The 19,227-nt window shown below is 36.7% G+C and overlaps 1 protein-coding gene across 2 annotated transcripts in view; it reads left to right on the forward strand.

Moving 5' to 3' along the window:
* Positions 1 to 19,227, forward strand: part of HELLS (helicase, lymphoid specific) — a 49,477-nt gene that overhangs the window by 19,235 nt on the left and 11,015 nt on the right. For both annotated transcript variants that reach the window (XM_036886499.2, XM_036886500.2), the window contains exons 11-19: positions 7,215 to 7,411; positions 7,921 to 8,017; positions 9,315 to 9,476; positions 10,519 to 10,658; positions 10,741 to 10,879; positions 12,116 to 12,199; positions 12,279 to 12,398; positions 14,048 to 14,164; positions 14,454 to 14,613. In XM_036886499.2, coding sequence (XP_036742394.2) covers positions 7,215 to 7,411; positions 7,921 to 8,017; positions 9,315 to 9,476; positions 10,519 to 10,658; positions 10,741 to 10,879; positions 12,116 to 12,199; positions 12,279 to 12,398; positions 14,048 to 14,164; positions 14,454 to 14,613 — 1,216 coding nt within the window. The remainder of the gene's footprint in view (positions 1 to 7,214; positions 7,412 to 7,920; positions 8,018 to 9,314; positions 9,477 to 10,518; positions 10,659 to 10,740; positions 10,880 to 12,115; positions 12,200 to 12,278; positions 12,399 to 14,047; positions 14,165 to 14,453; positions 14,614 to 19,227) is intronic.

Genomic DNA, 19,227 nt, shown 5'->3' on the forward strand with positions numbered 1-19,227 from the left:
ACATTTCTTAATTCATGATACTTTTCCACTATCCAGTAACATCTAATTTTTTTTTTCTGATGGATGTTACAGTGTTGCACATAGTCCTTTAGAAATTGGAGGTTTCTATTTACAGAAGATAGAGAAGAGGTTTGTAATCTCTAACAAGAAAATTAAATCCTGTGGCACTTTAACCTCTATCATATCATTTAAAATTTTCAAATCAGCAAGACATAGATCTGATCTGTGAACACATATTACAGATATGTCTCTGACATATGGTTTAAGTATACAGAACTTACCCATTTAATCAAATATATGAAGACAATAAATTTTAGGCTATCTTATAGATCTGTGGTGTAACATTTCCATATGTACTTTTCTTGATGTTGTAGCTACGAATTTACTAGTGCCCAACTTACTATCATGCAGTTTGGAAGCAACTCCTATGGCATCAATGAAATTCTTTTTTTGGTGTTTTAAACAACTCTCACTTCTCCACCTTTTTTATGTATAGTTCTTTTATATAGGCTTTGTTTTCCCATTTGTCTGACCAGTAATCCAGTTTTACTTCTGTGCTAGTGGAACTTGGGACTGTGATTCACAGTTAACACTATTTGAGTAAAAGTAATATATACTGATTATAGAAAGTAGTGTACAGAAAGACTTAAAAGGACTTGTGAATCTACCTGAGAATTACTAATGCTGTGTAACATACATGTGTAATTTGTACATAAGGTTATACTATATATTCTTTCTTGAAACGGTGTTTTTTTACTAAATAATAGAACATGAAGACAGTTCTAATTATTTTACTCTCCCTACCCAGCCCATATTGGAACAGATAAACTTCTTGTCCGTTCCAATTGCCAGTGGCTAAAATTTTTGTGATTTTTCCCTTTCACTGACCTTGCTGTTATTTCAAGGGTCCTAGATTTATGGGTTGATAGCATTGAGGGTGCAGGGGTCCTCTTCCTAAGTGGCAGATGTAATGATCCACTTACCAATTCATTTTCAAGTTCTACATTTCGGTTGTATTGGTTTTTCTCTTTGCCTATTCATAAAGAACATTTTCTGTATTTTGTTTGGCTTTTTTAAGGTGGATGTCTTAGAGTGAGAGATTATTCAGGTTATCTGGTTTGCCATATTACCAGCAGTAGAAATCCCAAGTTGTTTTTATTAAAGGAGTCATAATAATATTTTTAAAAGAAGTTGTGTCTTTTTTATTCTACTATGAATGTATAAAGTATAATGCAAAGGATGCTCCATTTCATAGTATTTGTCCCAATTTGTCAATCCTGTTATCCAAGGATACCTACATTTGCCAGTTGGTATTTCTATTTCCCAGTAATACTGCACATTTCTCTATTTTTTCATAATAGAGAAAGATGGATTTTAGGTTTCCTTGATCAAGATAAAGCATAGACATTAAAAATGAGAAGTTAAAACAGTCTTCATGATGACTTAAAGTAGATGGTTTTCTGTGAAGATAGGATTCCTAAAGTTGGCACCACTAAGGGAAAGTTAAAACAATAACTGTAAGAAATTGAGAACACCATAAAATTAAAAAGAATCTCAGTCTCTCAGGTGTAGGCCTTAAGAATGAAAATTCTAATGTTATTCAGTATTTCAGGGCGTTATGAAAGCTTTCAATTCTTTTTTGGGCTCTAATACAGCACTAATCAAAACTTAGTACTAATCAAAGCATTAGAAAGGAAAACTGCCTACTGCTTTGAGTAAATCATATGAATAAATTTTATTATTTATTTATTATTATTATTTTTTTGGTATCATTAATACACACTTACATGAACAGCATTGTGGTTACTAGATTCCCCCCATTATTAAGTCCCCCCCACATACCCCAATATAGTCACTGTTCATCAGCATAGTAAGATGCTATAGAATCACTACTTGTCTTCTCTGTGCTATACTGCTTTCCCTGTACCCCTACCGCCACAGTATGTGTGCTAATCATAATGCCCCTTTTTCCCCTTATCCCTCCCTTCCCACCCATGCTCCTCAGTCCCTTTCCCTTTGGGAGCTGTTAGTCCACTCTTGGGTTCTGTGAGGCTGCTGCTGTTTTGTTCCTTCAGTTTATTCTTTGTTCTTATACTCCACAGATGAGTGAAATCATTTGATACTTGTCTTTCTCCACCTGGCTCATTTCACTGAGCATAATACCCTGTAGCTCCATCCATGTTGTTGCAAATGGTAGGATTTGTTTTCTTCTTATGGCTGAATAATATTCCATATTTATATGTACCACATCTTCTTTATCCATACATCTACTGATGGACACTTAGGTTGCTTCCATGTCTTGGCTATTGTAAATGGTGCTGCGATAAACATAGGAGTGCATATGTCTTTTTCAAACTGGGCTGCTGCGTTCTTAGGGTAAATTCCTAGGAGTGGAATTCCTGGGTCTTTTCTCCCATACTGTAGAATGCCTTTTTATTCTATTGGTGGTGTCCTTTGCTGTACAGAAGCTCTTTAGTTTGATATAGTCCCACTTGTTCAATTTGCTTTTGTTTCCCTTGCCTGTGGAATATAAACATGAAGAAGTTCATGTTTATATTCAAGAGAGTTTTACCTATATTATCTTCTAAGAGTTTTCTGGTTTCATGACTTACATTCAGGTCTTTGATCCATTTCCAATTTACTTTTGTGTATGGAGTTAGACAGTAATCCAGTTTCAGTTTCATTCTCTTACACGTAGCTGTCCAGTTTTGCCAACACCAGCTCTTGAAGAGGCTGTCATTTCGTCGTATATCCATGTAATCCAATTTAATATCTGGATTCTATTCTGTTCCACTGGTCTGTGGGTCTGTTCTTGTGCCAGTACCAAATTGTCTTGATTACTGTGGCTTTGTAGTAGAGCTTGAAGTTGGGAAGCAAGGACCCCCTGCTTTATTCTTCCTTCTCAGGAATGCTTTAGCTATTTGGGGTCTTTTGTGGTTCCATATGAATTTTAGAACTATTTGTTCCAGTTCGTTAAAGAATGCTGTTGGTAATTTGATAGGGATTGCATTGAATCTGTATATTGCTTTGGGCAGGATGGCCATTTTGACAATATTAATTCTTCCTAGCCAAGAGCAAGGGATGAGTTTCCATTTATTAGTGTCCTCTTTAATTTCTCTTCAGTGTCTTGAAGTTTTCAGGGTATAGGTGTTTCACTTCCTTGGTTAGGTTATTCCTAGGTGTTTTATTCTTTTTGATGCAGTTGTGAATGGAATTGTTTTCCTGATTTCTCTTCCTGCTAGTTCATTGTTACTGTATAGGAAGGCAACAGATTTCTATGTATTAATTTTGTATCCTGCAACTTTGCTGAATTCAGGTATTAGTTCTAGTAGTTTTGGAGTAGAGTCTTCAGGGTTTTTATATGCAATATCATGTCATCTGCAAATACTGATAGTTTGACTTCTTTAGCATTCTGGATGCCTTGCTTTTGTTTGATTGCGATGGCTAGGACTTCCAGTACTATGTTGAATAAAAGTGGGGAGAGTGGGTATCCTTGTCTTTTTCCCGATCTTAGGTGAAAAGCTTTCAGCTTCTCACTGGTAAGTATGATGTTGACTGTGGGTTTGTCATATATGGCCTTTATTATGTTGAGGTTCTTGCCCTCTGTACCCATTCTGTTGAGAGTTTTTATCATGAATGGATGTTGAATTTTGTCAAATGTTTTTTCAGCATCTATGGAGATGATCATATGGTTGTCCTTTTTGTTGATGTGGTGGATGATGTTGATGGATTTTTTAATGTTGTACCATCCTTGCATCCCTGAGATGAATCCCACTTGATCATGGTGTATAGTCCTCCTGATGTATTTTTGAATTCAGTTTGCTAATATTTTGTTGAGTATTTTTGCATCTATGTTTATCAGGGATATTGGTCTGTAGTTTTCTCTTTTTGAGGTGTTTTTTTCCTGGTTTTGGTATTAGAGTAATGCTGGCCTCATAGAATGAGTTTGGAAGTATTCCCTCCTCTTCTATTTTTTGGGAAACTTTAAGGAGAATGCGTATTATTCTCTAAATGTCTTATAAAATTCAGCAGTGAGTGCATTTGGCCCGGGAGTTCTGTTCTTGGGTAGTTTTTTGATTACCTATTCAATTTCATTGCTGGTAATTGGTCTGTTTAGATTTTCTGTTTCTTCCTGGGTCAGTCTTGGAAGATTGTATTTTTAGAAAGTTGTCCATTTCTTCTAGGTTATCCAGTTTGTAGGCATATAGGTTTTCATAGTATTCTCTAATAATTCGTTGTATTTCTGTGATGTCTGTCGTGATTTTTCCTTTCTCATTTCTGATTCTGTTTATGTGTGTAGATTCTCTTTTCTTCTTACTCAGTGTGGCTAGGGGTTTATGTATTTTGTTTATTTTCTCAAAGAACCAGCTCTTGGTTTCATTAATTTTTTTCTATTTTTTTCTTCTCAATTTTATTTATTCTCTGATCTCTATTATGTTCCTACTTCTGCTGACTTTGGGCTTCATTTGTTCTTTTTCCAGTTTCAATAATTGTGAATTTAGACTATTCATTTGGGATTATTCTTCCTTCTTTAAAAAGGCTTGGATTGCTGTTTACTTCCTCTTAGAACTGGCTTTGCTGCATCCCACAGAAGTTGGGTCAATGTGCTCTTGTTTTCATTTGTCTCCATACATTTCTTGATCTCTTTTAATTTGGTCATTGATCCATTGATTATTTAAGAGCATGCTGTTAATTCTCCATGCTTTTGTGAGCCTTTTTGTATTCTTTATACAATTTATTTCTAGTTTTATACCCTTGTGATCTGAGAAATTGGTTGGTACAATTTCAGTCTTTTTGACTTTAGTGAGGCTTTTTTTGTGGCCTAGTATGTGGTCTGTTTTGGAAAATGTTCCATGTGCACATGAAAAGAATGTGTATCCTGCTGCTTTTGGGTGGAGAGTTCTGTAGATGTCTGTTAGGTCCGTCTGTTCTAATATGTTGTTCAATACCTCTGTCTCCTTACTTTCTGTCTGGTTGATCTGTCCTTTGGAGTGAGTGGAGTGCTGAAGTCTCCTAGAATGAATGCATTACATTCTTTTTCCCCCTTTAATTCTGTTAATATTTGTTTCACATATGTCAGTGCTCCTGTGTTGGGTGCATAGATATTTACAATGGTTATATCCTCTTGTTGGATTGACTGACTCCTTTATCATTACATAATGTCCTTCTTTGTCTCCTGTGACTTTCTTTGTTTTGAAGTCTATTAACACCTGTTTTTTTCTCCCTATTAGTTGCATGAAATACCTTTTTCCATCCCTTCACTTTTAGTCTGTGTATGTCTTTGGGTTTGAAGTGAGTCTCTTGTAGGCAGTGAGAGTTGGTATTTTTTTTTTAATCCATTCAGTGACTCTATGTCTTTTGATTGGTGCATTCAGACCATTTACATTGAGGGTGATTATTGATAGGTATATACTTGTTGCCATTGCAGGTTTTAGATTTGTGGTTATCAAAGTTCCGAGGGTAACTTCCTTACTATCTAAGAGTCTAACTTAGCTCAGTATGCTTTTACAAACACAATCTAAAGTTTCTTTTTTTTTCCTCCTTTTTCTTCCTCCTCCATTCTTTATGTATTACGTATCATATTCTGTACTCTTGTCTATCCCTTTTTATTACCTCTGGTGACAGCTATTTAACCGTAGGAACACTTCCATCTATAGCAGTCCCTCCAAAATACACTGTAGACATGGTTTGTGGGAGGTAAATTCTCTCAGCTTTTGCTTATCTGGAAATTGTTCAGCCCCTCCTTCAAATTTAAATGATAATCTTGCTGGATAAAGTATTCTTGGTTTGAGTTCTGCTGAGGTTTTCCTTTGTGTGTGATCTTATTTCTCTCTCTGGCTGCTTTTAATAGTCTGTCCTCATCCTTGATCTTTGCCATTTTAATTACTGTGTCTTGGTGTTGTCGTCCTTGGGTCCCTTGTGTTGGGAGATCTGTGGATCTCCATGTTCTGAGAGACTATCTCCTCCCTCGCATTTGGGAAGTTTTCAGCAATTACTTCCTCAAAGACACTTGCTATCTCTTTTTCTCTCTTCTTCTACTCGTAATACAAATATTGTTCCATTTGGATTGGTCACACAGTTCTCTCTGTATTCTTTCATTCTTAGAGAACTTTTTTTCTCTCTATGCCTCAGTTTCTTTGTATTCATCTTCCCTAATTTCTATTTCATTTATCGTCTCCTCCACCATGTCTGATCTGCTTTTAATACCCTCCATTGTGTTCCTCAACGATTGTATCTCCGTCCTAAATTCGTTCCTGATTTCTTGAATATTTTTCTATACCTCATGAGCATGTTAATCATTTTTATTTTGAAATCTCAGGAAGATTCATGAGGTTGGTTTCATTTTCATAAATCAGGTGTATTCATAATTTTGCGTTGAACCAGGTTCCTTTGATGTTTCATAATTTATCTGTGGTGCTCTCTAGTGCCCAGAAGCTCTACTCTGGAGCTGCTCAGCCACTGGAGCAATGTCGGGGATCTCAGGGGATCAGTTTTGGTGCTTGCAGGGAAGAAAGAGCTGTTTCCTGCTTCCCGGCTGGTATGCCTGTCTCCACTGCCAGAACCAGTGGGCCGAACACACAGGTGTAAGCCTCTATGTTTTGTGTTTGTAGCTGCCGTAGCTGGGACTTCCTTCTGACTGGCCTGATGCTAGGGCAGGGGTTGCCAGTTTGTGAGTCTGAGCCACATACAGGCTAGCTGGCAGGAAGGCACAGCAAGCTGCATATCATGGTGGGGGCCTTGGATTTGTGTAGCCAGCCAGGGGGATGGAGCGCCTGAAGATCATTTTAGCTCCCCACCCTGTTCTTTGAGGTCTGCTCTTTTCTCCAAGGGTATGCAGTCTAGTACAGCCTTCTTTCCTGTTGCTCTTTCAGTATTAGTTATAGTAATTATATTTTTATATTATATGTGGTTTTAGGAGGAGGTTTCTGTGTCACCTCTCACGCCGCCATCTTTGAATAAAGAAATTTTAAATAAATAATAGCACGTGCACTTTATTAGTTGAAGGCCAAGTTCTTTTTCAGGAACACAGGTATTCATCAGTTTTAGGAGATTATCCTGTTAATAAATCAAAGAAAATCATATCTGAGTAGATAACAGAAATGCCATTTGATGAAATTGAACATCTATCCCTAATAGTTTTCTTTTTAGAATTGTTCCTTAGGAAAAATTGTGAGATCACCTTTTTAAAGATTTTCCCTAAATTTCTTTTCTAGCATTGCTATTGGAAATACTTAATAGTAGATGAAGGACACAGGATTAAGAACATGAAGTGCCGTCTAATCAGGGAGTTAAAGCGTTTCAATGCAGATAACAAACTTCTTTTGACTGGTACTCCGTTGCAAAACAATTTATCAGAACTCTGGTCATTGCTAAATTTTTTATTGCCAGATGTATTTGATGACTTAAAAAGGTAGGTAAGCCACCAATTTTTCTGTTCTCTGTATTTTTCTAACCTTCTCAAAACCTGTCCTCTTAATTGAAATTCCTCTCTTGTAGGTAGCAGGATTGAAATGATAGCTTTTGGGCAAGGTTCTTGTGATATATATGTTCTGGTTTTATGGTGTTTTCTTTTTTCCTCCACTTCTACTGAGAAATAATTGACATACACAACTATGCATATAAGGTGTCAACATGTCTAAAAGTATTGTGAAATGATTACCACACTTAAGTTTAGTCCAATATCCATCTCATAAATAAAATATAAAGGATAAAAATTCTCCTTGTGATGAGAAACTAGTAAAGAAATCTACTCTTAATTTTCCTATGTGTCACTATTTGTATGTTATATCCATAATTAGTACCTACTTATCTTAAAACTAGAAGTTTGTATCTTTCAACTACCTTCTAATGAATATGAAACATATCATGTTAATATAATTGATTTATGTGATGGTTAATAATCATTTTTTTTCCTTACAGCTTTGAATCTTGGTTTGATATCACTAGGCTTTCTGAAACTGCTGAAGATATTATTGCTAAAGAAAGAGAACAGAATGTATTGCACATGCTACATCAGGTTCTGACTTTTTCCTTGTCTGCTTACTATAGAATCATAAAATAAAAATGGAACTCCTTAATGATCACTTGCTCAACCCAGTATAGTAGATTTTGAAGAATGAGGGCCCCTGTAATTTAACCTACTCTTACTGCCCTTCCACCACCCCTAAAGGTAACATGGCCTTAGAGGAAAACTCAAGTATTTTTGATATTTTGCCCTTTTTATGTATACTCTTTATCCCTAACCATTACTAATGTTTGTTGGCCAAAAAATGAAAGTGAGTGTTTTTAATATTTACATAATTTACTTCCTTAATTGATCTGTTCTTACTGTTTGCTGCCATCTTCACAATCATACCTATGTTAACTTTAAGCAAATATAAGCTTTCAAAGATCTAATTGTTTTCATATGTGAACCCAAACACCTTCACAGTTGTGCTTTGACAAATAGAATTCAGGACACTTTTAAAGTTTTTACATACTCATAAGTATGTGGAACAGTATAAAAATGGAATGTAAAAATAATGTATCAAATCACACTTTCCCTACCGGATCATTTGCATTTTTTTCCCTGATAATGCCAGTAAAATAATTGGCTTCTGGGCTGGTGTCCACAAATACTTTTTTCTTAAACTCTTGATATGATCTTTATTTCTGTGGTGAAATCTCTCTAAGCTTGGCTCTCTACCTATGGGGTATTTAAGTACAGGGCGCTCTAAAAAATGAACTTTATATATGTAAGTCAATTACTAATTTATATTTAAAGTTAAGGATATAAAGTGATTTTAATAAGTTTGTGTTCTTTTAAAGGCCTAAGTAATTTAATAACGGTATGATTATTGCTTCTGTATTGTTTTAGTAATGTGGAAATCACTTGTCATCACACAGCTAATGAAGGAGATTAATTTTAAGCCTGGATTTTAGAATTTAGAAAAGGAAATTTTCATGTCTACATCTCTGGGTTGGTGGTTTGTTTGTTCTCTGGTAGTCCAAAATTGCACTTTAAAAGCTGTGGACTATAACTTTGACCTGAAGAAGTACAGATATGACCTTATTTCTTCTTTTTAAAATACTCTAGAAATGTCCGAGTTTTTGAAATATTAGTGAATTATAAAATGTTACAGAAAAATACCATGAATTTGTCATGGGGTGATCTGGTCTGGGAGAATTTCAGAGATACTTTATATCACCCTTTGAGACTTGATAGTATTTATATAGGAAGAAAGTAGAAAAGGGATAAAGGGATGTGTGGAGAGAGTATTCTCTGAAAACATAGGAATGTTTAATACATACATTGAATCATATTTTAATTTTAGATTCTAACACCTTTTTTACTGAGAAGACTAAAATCTGATGTTGCCCTTGAAGTTCCTCCTAAACGAGAAGTAGTTGTTTATGCACCCCTTTCAAAGAAACAAGAGATCTTCTATACAGCCATCGTGAACCGCACAATTGCAAACATGTTTGGGTCCATTGAGGTAGAGTGTGGATTTGAAATAAGCTTTGGTTGTAAATGGCAGTAGGCATAGAAAATTTCATAGAATTTCAGTCTTTTGGCTCGTCACCAGTTTTTAGGACTTTTGCAGTTGAATTTTTGACTAGAGTATAAGGCATAAGGCCAATAGCAAAAATTGTCTCCTGGTAATTCTGTGGTCATACTAAAATTCAAGTGATGGCTTATGCATTCATTGCTCTATAGTCATCTGGAATGCTTATTAGAAATGTTGATTACTGTCCCAGGTTAACTGTCTTCATGCTATATGGCAATGCACTTGGAAATAACACTTGAGCAACAAAATAGACTAAGGGCTTGCCAACTAGACTGATCCCCTCTAATATACAATCCCCTTATAGGAAGTTACATAAAATGCTCTTTCAAAGACATATTTTCTTTAGTCACCTACCATATTACCAGAGATTAAAGTGGAATGTGATTATCTTAAAATTGATGGCTTAGGAGACCCCTAACTTTAGAATGTCCACATTTTTTACTGTATTCCATGAACTTTCATATTTCTTTTCAAAATACTTGTATTTCTGTTTTGTACAGCCATTTCATTAGACTCTCTTCTCCCATTTCCATTATAATTAAAGGGAGGATCTAGCTTTTGAGCTATTAGAAATACACAGTGGTTACCATTGCAAGAAATTCCACTGCAGTATTCTACCAGTCCAAAGAAATAACCCCTTGTAATCCAGATGTGGAGACTTACTTCACCATAAGCTATTAAATTCCTGTACATAAGTTCAAAACAATTTTATCCATCCTTAACTTTTTCACTGCAGTATGAAAGCATTTGTTAATTTTCAGATTTGTCATCACTGTTCAATTAAATTTCACATGACACTTAGTATTTGCTAATTAATGGATCCTTGGTTTGTACCTTTGTAAATTAATAAATTTGTGATGAAAGACAGTTTCTTTATATCTTAAAATACTTATACTTAAAAATATTGTACATATTTAAAATTTAAAGAACTAGTTTTTAAAACTGATGTTCTTTGATTTTATTCTTTTAGAAAGAAACAGTTGAGCTAAGCCCCACTGGACGACCAAAACGGCGAACTAGAAAGTCAATAAATTACAGCCAAACAGATGATTTCCCTAATGAATTGGAAAAATTGATCAGTGAAATGCAGCCAGAAGTAGAACGAGAAAGGTGAGTTTAAGAATAAAATCAAATATCCTTTAAACTAGGGTATTTTCATATTTCTCATATTCACGGATTATGTTTTTGGCAGAGCTGTTGTGGAAATGACTATCCCCATAGAGTCTGAAGTTAATCTGAAGCTGCAGAATATAATGATGCTACTTCGTAAATGTTGTAATCATCCGTATTTGATTGAGTACCCCATAGACCCAGTAACACAGGAGTTTAAGGTGAATACCACTTAACAGTATCCTGTTTTGATATCTGTAACATTTGTATATTGGGAGAAAGTCATTGTAGATTTGTTTATTATTATTACTTAAATGTGCTGTTTGTCATGAAGACTTTGATCCTTCTAGTAAGCCTATGGTATTCCAAATTCAGAAAACTTTGAGTATAAGAATGAAGATCACTTTCTATATGTAAACTAAGTAGTATTTATATTTAGATATTTTATGTGAACAGGTAAGAATCACCTATAAATGTAGAGTGATAGTGGAACTTGGTATCACAGTTGATTTCCACTCTGGTCACCTTTTCAGTATTCCTTTTAGTTAGTGTTAAGCTTATCAACTTCAATCTGGCTGCTCATTGCTAAATCTCAACAAATAGTCACAGAAGAGAATAAAAAGTTGACACTGAGTTTTACAGGCTTTCAGGTTAAGTGAATAAAATTGCTTCTTTGGGCATTTGGTGGAAAAACAGCATAGTGTAAAATCAGTTCTCAGTCTAACCCTCAATAACACTGTTTTATGCTAGTTTACAACAAGGCTTCTCACCCTTGGCAGTATTGACATTTTGAGCTAAATAATTCTTTGTTTAGGAGGTGCTGTGGACTTCAGGTCATTTAGCACCATCCCTAGCTGCCAGCTACTAGATCCAGTAGACTCTTTCCCCCAGTTGTGACAACCTGAAATATCACCACAGACTGTTAAGTACACTCTAGGGTAGAGGGCAGAATTTGAGAACTGCTTCAAGGTTTTTGGTTCTAGTAAGGAACAAGGTAACTAATAATATACCAGAAAGTGAGTAATTTATCTTCAGTAGTTTGGTTGCTTTTAAGCTCCTTTGTTTTCTTTAATGTCTCCTAAGGTTTCTAACAGGATTTTTCATAGATATTTTATTGAAAGTGTACTCAATTATAAAGAATAAGCCTCAACATTTATACAGTAAGTTTGAATTACTGTTCTATTACACAAAGTCTTTGAGAGACAGGTGGGGAATGTAGATAAAGTTCAACTGAATTTTGTTTTTGTGAAATCATTGGTTTTAAATTCTGAAGTATGTCTTTCCTTGAGACCTATCCTTTGATGAATACCAAATAACAAGGTCAATTAAAATTTTTCTAAGCTTTACAGGGACTTGTCATTGAAAATGGAACTATTCACATGGTTTTTATTTTGATAAATACAAATTATTCGTAATTGTGACTTTTTTTTCTGTTTTCTTCTTTGTCCTCTTTTAAGATTGATGAAGGATTGGTAGCAAATTCTGGGAAATTCTTAATTTTGGATCGAATGCTGCCAGAACTAAAAGCCAGAGGTCACAAGGTGGTATTTTTAATTGCATTTTTAATTGTTTTATTATTTCATTTATCAGTATTGATACTAAGAATATTTAAATTTTCAGGTGCTGCTTTTTTCACAAATGACAAGAATGTTGGACATTTTGATGGATTACTGCCACTTTAGAGATTTCAACTTTAGTAGGCTTGATGGATCTATGTCTTACTCGGAGAGAGAAAAAAATGTAAGACTACTTATGTCATACATACTAAATTCTTCTTTGGAATTTCTGTCTTGATTGCTGAATTAATGTTCACTCTAGACCCAAAGTTGATAGACCAAAAACCCTATAGCAAAATCAAAAACATGAATTTTTATTGGTTTACTGTTAATAATAGACTTAATGTTTCTCAAATTGGGTACATATCTTCTAGCACAAGCTTACTCAGTAATGCCCTACTTAAGTGCCACTGTAAGAGTACTGAGAAAACAGGACATTTTTTCTCCTTCTGGATCTTACCTCCACGTCAGCATTTTACAATGAAAATTTCAAATATGTAGCAATTGAAAGGATTTCACATTAACACCTGTTAAGTTCACCAAGAATCTGCCATTAAAATTTTACTACTCCTTTTTTATTACATACTTTGGATACAGCACCAATCCATTACTGTATCCATTCAGAAGTCCCATCTTTTTTGGTGCATTTCAAAATATAGGGATGCTACTTCCCTTCTTTTACTTTAGCATAATTTGTCTTTGGGGATAAAATTTACATATCCTGAAATGAATAAAGTGTGAGTTTGTGAGTTTTGATGAATGCATATGTATATATGACCCACATACCTATCAAGATACAAAAAAATAACCATTAGGTCAGAAAGTTCCCTTATACCCCTTCCCAGTCAACCTACCTCTCTTCCCTATCCCATCTCCTAGAAAACCACTTTTGGTAGGGGGATTGCCATATTTTGAGGAAGAATAGCCTGGACTTTTTTTTTTTAAGGTATTTTTCCTTTAACTTGTGATGTATGGGTGTTCTGGTTTCGGTTTTTTTTAGTTAAGATCTTAATAAAATAGGTGTTTGGAAAATTAAAGAAGTTAACCAGAGAGATATTTTACAGTTTAGTGTAATTGTTTTATAGACCTGAATGATCTGTATGATAATGCCTTTAACAGTGGTTACTGAAAACAATTTCCCTTCTCAGTCTTTTTGCTATAGTTAGCTTGTTTTTTGCCCTCTTTCCCCTCCCCCAACCTTCCCTTTTCTTTTTTCATGCTCATGGTTGTGGTTTGTTACAGAAAAGGATACAATAAAATCAGCCAATAGAAAAGTGACATAGGGTGAAATCCAGGAGAAAGTAGATGTGAGCTTTCAGTGAAGTCAGTGCTTAATTCTCCCAGCAACAATTTGTACCAACCAACACGTGAAGTAAGTCAAGGAAGCTCTTGAGCCTTGGTGTCCAAGGTTTTTATTGAGGCGTGGAGCACCTATGTCACTGACCTGAGCTACTTAGTCTAAAGCCCCTCTGAAAGTCAAATTGATAGAATATGTCCCATGGCTTCTGGTTTATTGCCACGACCTGGACAATAGGCATATGCTTATGGTTTTTGGTTACATAGGAAGTGAGTGACAATTTATCTCTTTTCTAACAAATTGTGGTCTTTTTCCACTTTTGTGCCTTCTGGGGTGTTTGGTATTTACCCCTCAGAGGTCCTGTGGATGCTGAACTTACAACCCAGTTTGAAGAATGCCACTTTATATCTCTCGGCACAGCACTGTCCATTTCTTTCCTTTTCTAGGAAATGCATGGTTATAAGATGGCTGCTCCACATGTAGCACCATATCCACAAATCAGGCATTTCATGAGTTTACATTCTGTTTGCTTTTAGATGCATGACTTCAGCACAGATCCAGATGTGTTTATCTTCTTAGTGAGTACACGAGCTGGTGGCCTGGGCATTAATTTAACTGCAGCGGATACAGTTATCATTTATGATAGTGATTGGGTGAGTTGAAAGTTTAGTAATACACTGATTGTATTTCCATTCTGAATTTTTTTAATGGTACACTTAACAATTTCATTTATCTGTTTGAAAAGGTATCCATTTTTAGGTAAGAATAATTCTTCATCAAGTGCCTTGTGTGTAAAGACTTGAGTATGTTTTATCACTGAAGCTACTCTAGAACCCACTATTTAAAAGATTTTGATTGGATCATGCATGTTGACTTTACCCACATAGTATGAGATTAAGTAATTTTAACCTTAAATTGTTAAATGGTATTTTTCTTTTTAAGAACCCCCAGTCTGATCTTCAGGCCCAGGACAGATGTCATAGAATTGGTCAGACAAAGCCAGTTGTTGTGTATCGTCTTGTCACAGCAAATACTATTGATCAGAAAATTGTGGAAAGAGCAGCTGCTAAAAGAAAACTGGAGAAGTTGATCATCCACAAAAGTAAATAATACTTTATAGTACTTTATTCCTTCATCTGTGTGTTGTGTGTTGTAAATATTTCTTCTTTATTTTCTTAATAACAAAATAGTGCATCTTAATTATTGCAGGATTTAAATAGATGGAATTTGGAGCTGTTAAAACCTAAGTTGGTATGACCATAGATATGAGATTTGTCTGCCAGTAAACTTTGAGAGAACTTTAAAGCCTCTTGTAGCAAGTTGAATATATTAAATATTAGAATATTAAAGATATATTCAAATAGTGCTATAAAAAATAATTTGTTGGAAGAGGAGCCAAGATGGCGGTGTGAGTAGTGCAGCGGAAATCTCCTCCCAAAAAGATACATATTTTTGAAAATACAACAGATACAACTATTCCTAAAAGAAACACCAGTAGATACAGTACAACAGCCAGGCTACACTACATCTGGGAGAACCCAGCATCACACGAAGGGGGTAAGATATAAGCCGCGGCCCAGCGGGACCCTAACACTCCCCTATCCCAGACCCCGGTGGGAAGAAAGGAGTCGGAGCGGGGAGGGAGTGAAAGCCCAGGACTGCTAAACAACCAGCTCTAGAAATCCGCACCAGGAGCGCAGACACATGGTGCATGGAGTGCTGGATATTAGAGAAACGGAAAAGCAAAACCTGTAAGCAGATCCATGCAACTGGCGCCCCTGAGACAAAAGAAAAGCGAGTGCTTTTTGCAAGTCTTAAAGGGACAGGGACCTCACAGCTGGACGAAGTCGTCCCAACACGCACCCCAGAACCTGGGAATGTGGGGAACTCTAGGCAACCTAACCCCCTGGGCGGCAGGGCAGCTCTGAAGCCCCTCATGGTGATAAGCAGCCTGCCTGCCAGTCGTTCCCCCAACCGGCGCGGACCCCGACACACAGGCCCAGTAGTGGGAGAGCAGCAGCGCATGCTGGGGGAGGCAGCGCTAGAGGGACCTGGGAGAGGCCTGCGTGAGCCTGCGGCGGACAAGTGGCCCAGGGCCAGCCCTCATGCGCCGGCAGTGGCAGTGACAGAGCAGCCCGCATGGGCCCATGACGCCAGAGGGGCCCAGGAGAGGCCTGTGGGAGCCGGCAGCGGAGGAGAATACCAGGAGCAGCTGTGCGCCCAGCACCCGCTCAGCCCAGCATACAGCCACCCGAGACAGACCCAAAGGCTGCTGTTGTTACACAGCTGCCCGGCAGGGCGCTACTTTCACAGGAGAGCACACCCGGCACGCCTGCCACTTCCCACAGGGCTCTGTGCTACTCTGACGGAGACCCCAACCAAAGCAGCTTAGGAGATTAATCCGGAAGCTGCTCCAGGACTGTGGGTAACCGACACAGGCAGTGGAGAAGGGCAAGGTGACCGGCAAGCGGGAAAGGACTTTGTTCTCCCAGCTGACAAATGCGCTACTGGCCTACAGCTACATCTATCACCATGAAAAAGCAGAAGAATTTTAGTCCAGTCCAAAATAGTCCAGACAACCCCTAGGAGAAGGCCGGCAAAGATAGACCTAGCCAATCTCCCTAAAAATAATTCAAAATAAAGGTCAGCCATGCTGATGGATCTTCACAGAAATATGCAAGAGCTAAGGGATGAAGTCAGGAGGGAGATTACAGAAATGAAATAGTCTCTGGAAGGACTTAAGAGAAGACTGGATGAGGTGCAAGAGGCCGTTAATGGAATACAAATCAGACAACAGGAACGCAGAGAAGCTGACGCACAGAGATAAATGGATCTCCAGGAATGAAAGAATATTAAGAGAATTGTGTTACAATCCAAACGGAACAATATTCGCATTATAGGGGTAAAGGAAGAAGAAGAGAGAGAAAAAGGGATAGAAAGTGTCTGAAGAAATAATTGCTGAAAATTTCCCCAAACTGGGGGAGGAAATTGTTGCTCAAAATACGGAAGTACACAGCACTCCAAACAGAAGGGACCCAAAGAAGACAACACGAAGTCACATAATAATTCAGATGACAAATATCAAGGACAAGGACAGAGTATTAAAGACAGCTAGAGAGAGGAAAAGGTCACCTACAAAGGAAAACCCATAAGACTATCCTCAGACTTCTCAACAAAAACCTCACACAGGTCAGAAGAGAATGGCAGGATATATTTAATGCAATGAAACAGAACGGCCTTGAACCAAGGATACTGTATCCAGCACGATTATCATTTAAATATGAAGGAGGGATTAAACAATTCCCAGACAAGCAAAAGTTGAGGAAATTTCTGTCCCACAAACCACCTCTACAGGGTATTTTAGAGGGACTGTTCTAGACAGGAGAACTCCTAAGGCTAAATAGATGTCACCAGAGAAAATAAAATCACAGCAAAGAAAGACCAACCAAATACTAACTAAAGACAAAAAATGATATCAACTACCCACAAAAACAGTCAAAGGAAACACAAAAGAGCACAGAACAAAACACCCAACATATGAAGAATAGAGGAGGAGGAATAAGAAGGGAGAAAAATAAAGTATTACCAGACAGTATTTATAGTAGCTCAATAAGCGAGTTAAGTTACACAGTAAGATACTAAAGAAGCTAACCTTGAAACTTTGGTAACCACAAACCTAAAGCCTGCAGTTGCAAAAAGTACATATCTTTCAATAATCACCCTAAATGTAAACGGACTGAATGCACCAATCAAAGGACACAGAGTAATAGAATGGATAAAAAAGCAAGACCCGTCTATATGCTGCTTACAAGAGTCTCACCTCAAACCCACAGACATGCACAGTCTAAGTCAAGGGATGGAAAAAGATATTTCATGCAAACAACAGGGAGAAAAAAGCAGGTGTTGCAGTACTGGTACCAGACAAAATAGACTTCAAAACAAAGAAAGTAATGAGATAAAGAAGGACATTACATAATGACAAATGGCTCAGTCCAACAAGAGGATATAACCATTATAAATATATATGCACCCAACACAGGAGTACCAACATATGTGAAACCAATACTAACAGAATTAAAGGAGGAAATAGAATGCAATGCATTCATTTTAGGAGATTCCAACACACCACTCACTGCAAAGGATAGATTCACAAAACAGAAAATAAGTAAGGACACAGAGGCACTGAACAACACACTAGAACAGATGGACCTAATAGACATCTATAGAATTCTACATCCAAAAGCAACAGGATACTCATTCTTCTCAAGTGCACATGGAACATTCTCCAGAATAGACCACATACTAGGCCACAAAAATGATAAAGGGATCAGTCCAACAAGCGAATACAACCATTATAAATGTATATGCACCCAATACAGGAGCACCAGCATGTGTGAAACAAATACAGAATTAAAGGAGGAAATAGAATGCAATGCGTTCATTTTAGGAGACTCCAACACACCACTCACTGCAAAGGATAGATTGACAAAACAAAATAAGTAAGGACACAGAGGCACTGAACAACACACTAGAACAGATGGACCTAATAGACATCTATAGAATTCTACATCCAAAAGCAACAGGATACACATTCTTTTCAAGTGCACCTGGAACATTCTCCAGAATAGATCACATACTAGGCCACAAAAAGAGCCTCAGTAAATTCCAAAAGATTGAAATTCTACCAACCAACATTTCAGACCACAGAGGAATAAAAGTAGAACTAAATTGTACAAAGAAAGCAAAAAGGTTCACAAACACATGGAGGCTTAACAACATGCTCCTAAAAAATCAATGGATCAACAACCAAATTGAAATAGAGATCAAGCAATATATGGAAACAAATGACAACAACACAAAGCCCCAACTTCTGTGGGAAACAGCAAAAGCAGTCTTAAGAAGAAAATATATAGCAATCCAGGCATATTTAAAGAAGGAAGAACAAACCCAAATAGTCTAATGTCGCAATTATCGAAATTGGAAAAAGAAGAACAAATGAGGCCTAAAGTCAGCAGAAGGAGGGACATAATAAAGATCAGAGAAGAAATAAATAAAATTGAGAAGAATAAAATAATAGAAAAAAATCAATGAAACCAAGAGCTGGTTCTTTGAGAAAATAAACAAAATAGATGAGCCTCTAGCCAAACTTATGAAGAGAAAAAGAGAATCAACACACATCAACAGAATCAGAAACGAGAAAGGAAAAATCACTACAGAATCCATAGAAAAATAAATAATTATTAGAGAATACTATGAAAACCTATATGCCAACATGCAGGAAAACCTAGAAGAAATGGACAACTTCCTAGAAAAATACAACCTTCCAATACTGACCAAGGAAGAATCAGAAAATCTAAACAAACCAATTACCAGCAACGAAATTGAAGTGGTAATCAAAAAACTACCCAAGAACAAAACCCCCAGGCCAGATGGATTTACCTTGGAATTTTATCAGACATACAGAGAGGACATAATACCCATTCTCCTTAATGTTTTCCAAAAAATAGAAGAGGAGGGAATACTCCCAAACTCATTCTATGAAGCCAACATCACCCTAATACCAAAACAAAGCAAAGACCCCACCAAAAAAGAAAACTACAGACCAATATCCCTGATGAACATAGATGCAAAAATACTCAATAAAATATTAGCAAACTGAATTCAAAAATACTTCAAAAGGATCATACACCATGACCAAGTGGGACTCATCCAAGGG

This window comes from Manis pentadactyla, chromosome 8 (assembly GCF_030020395.1).
Source record: "Manis pentadactyla isolate mManPen7 chromosome 8, mManPen7.hap1, whole genome shotgun sequence".
NCBI lineage: Eukaryota > Metazoa > Chordata > Mammalia > Pholidota > Manidae > Manis > Manis pentadactyla.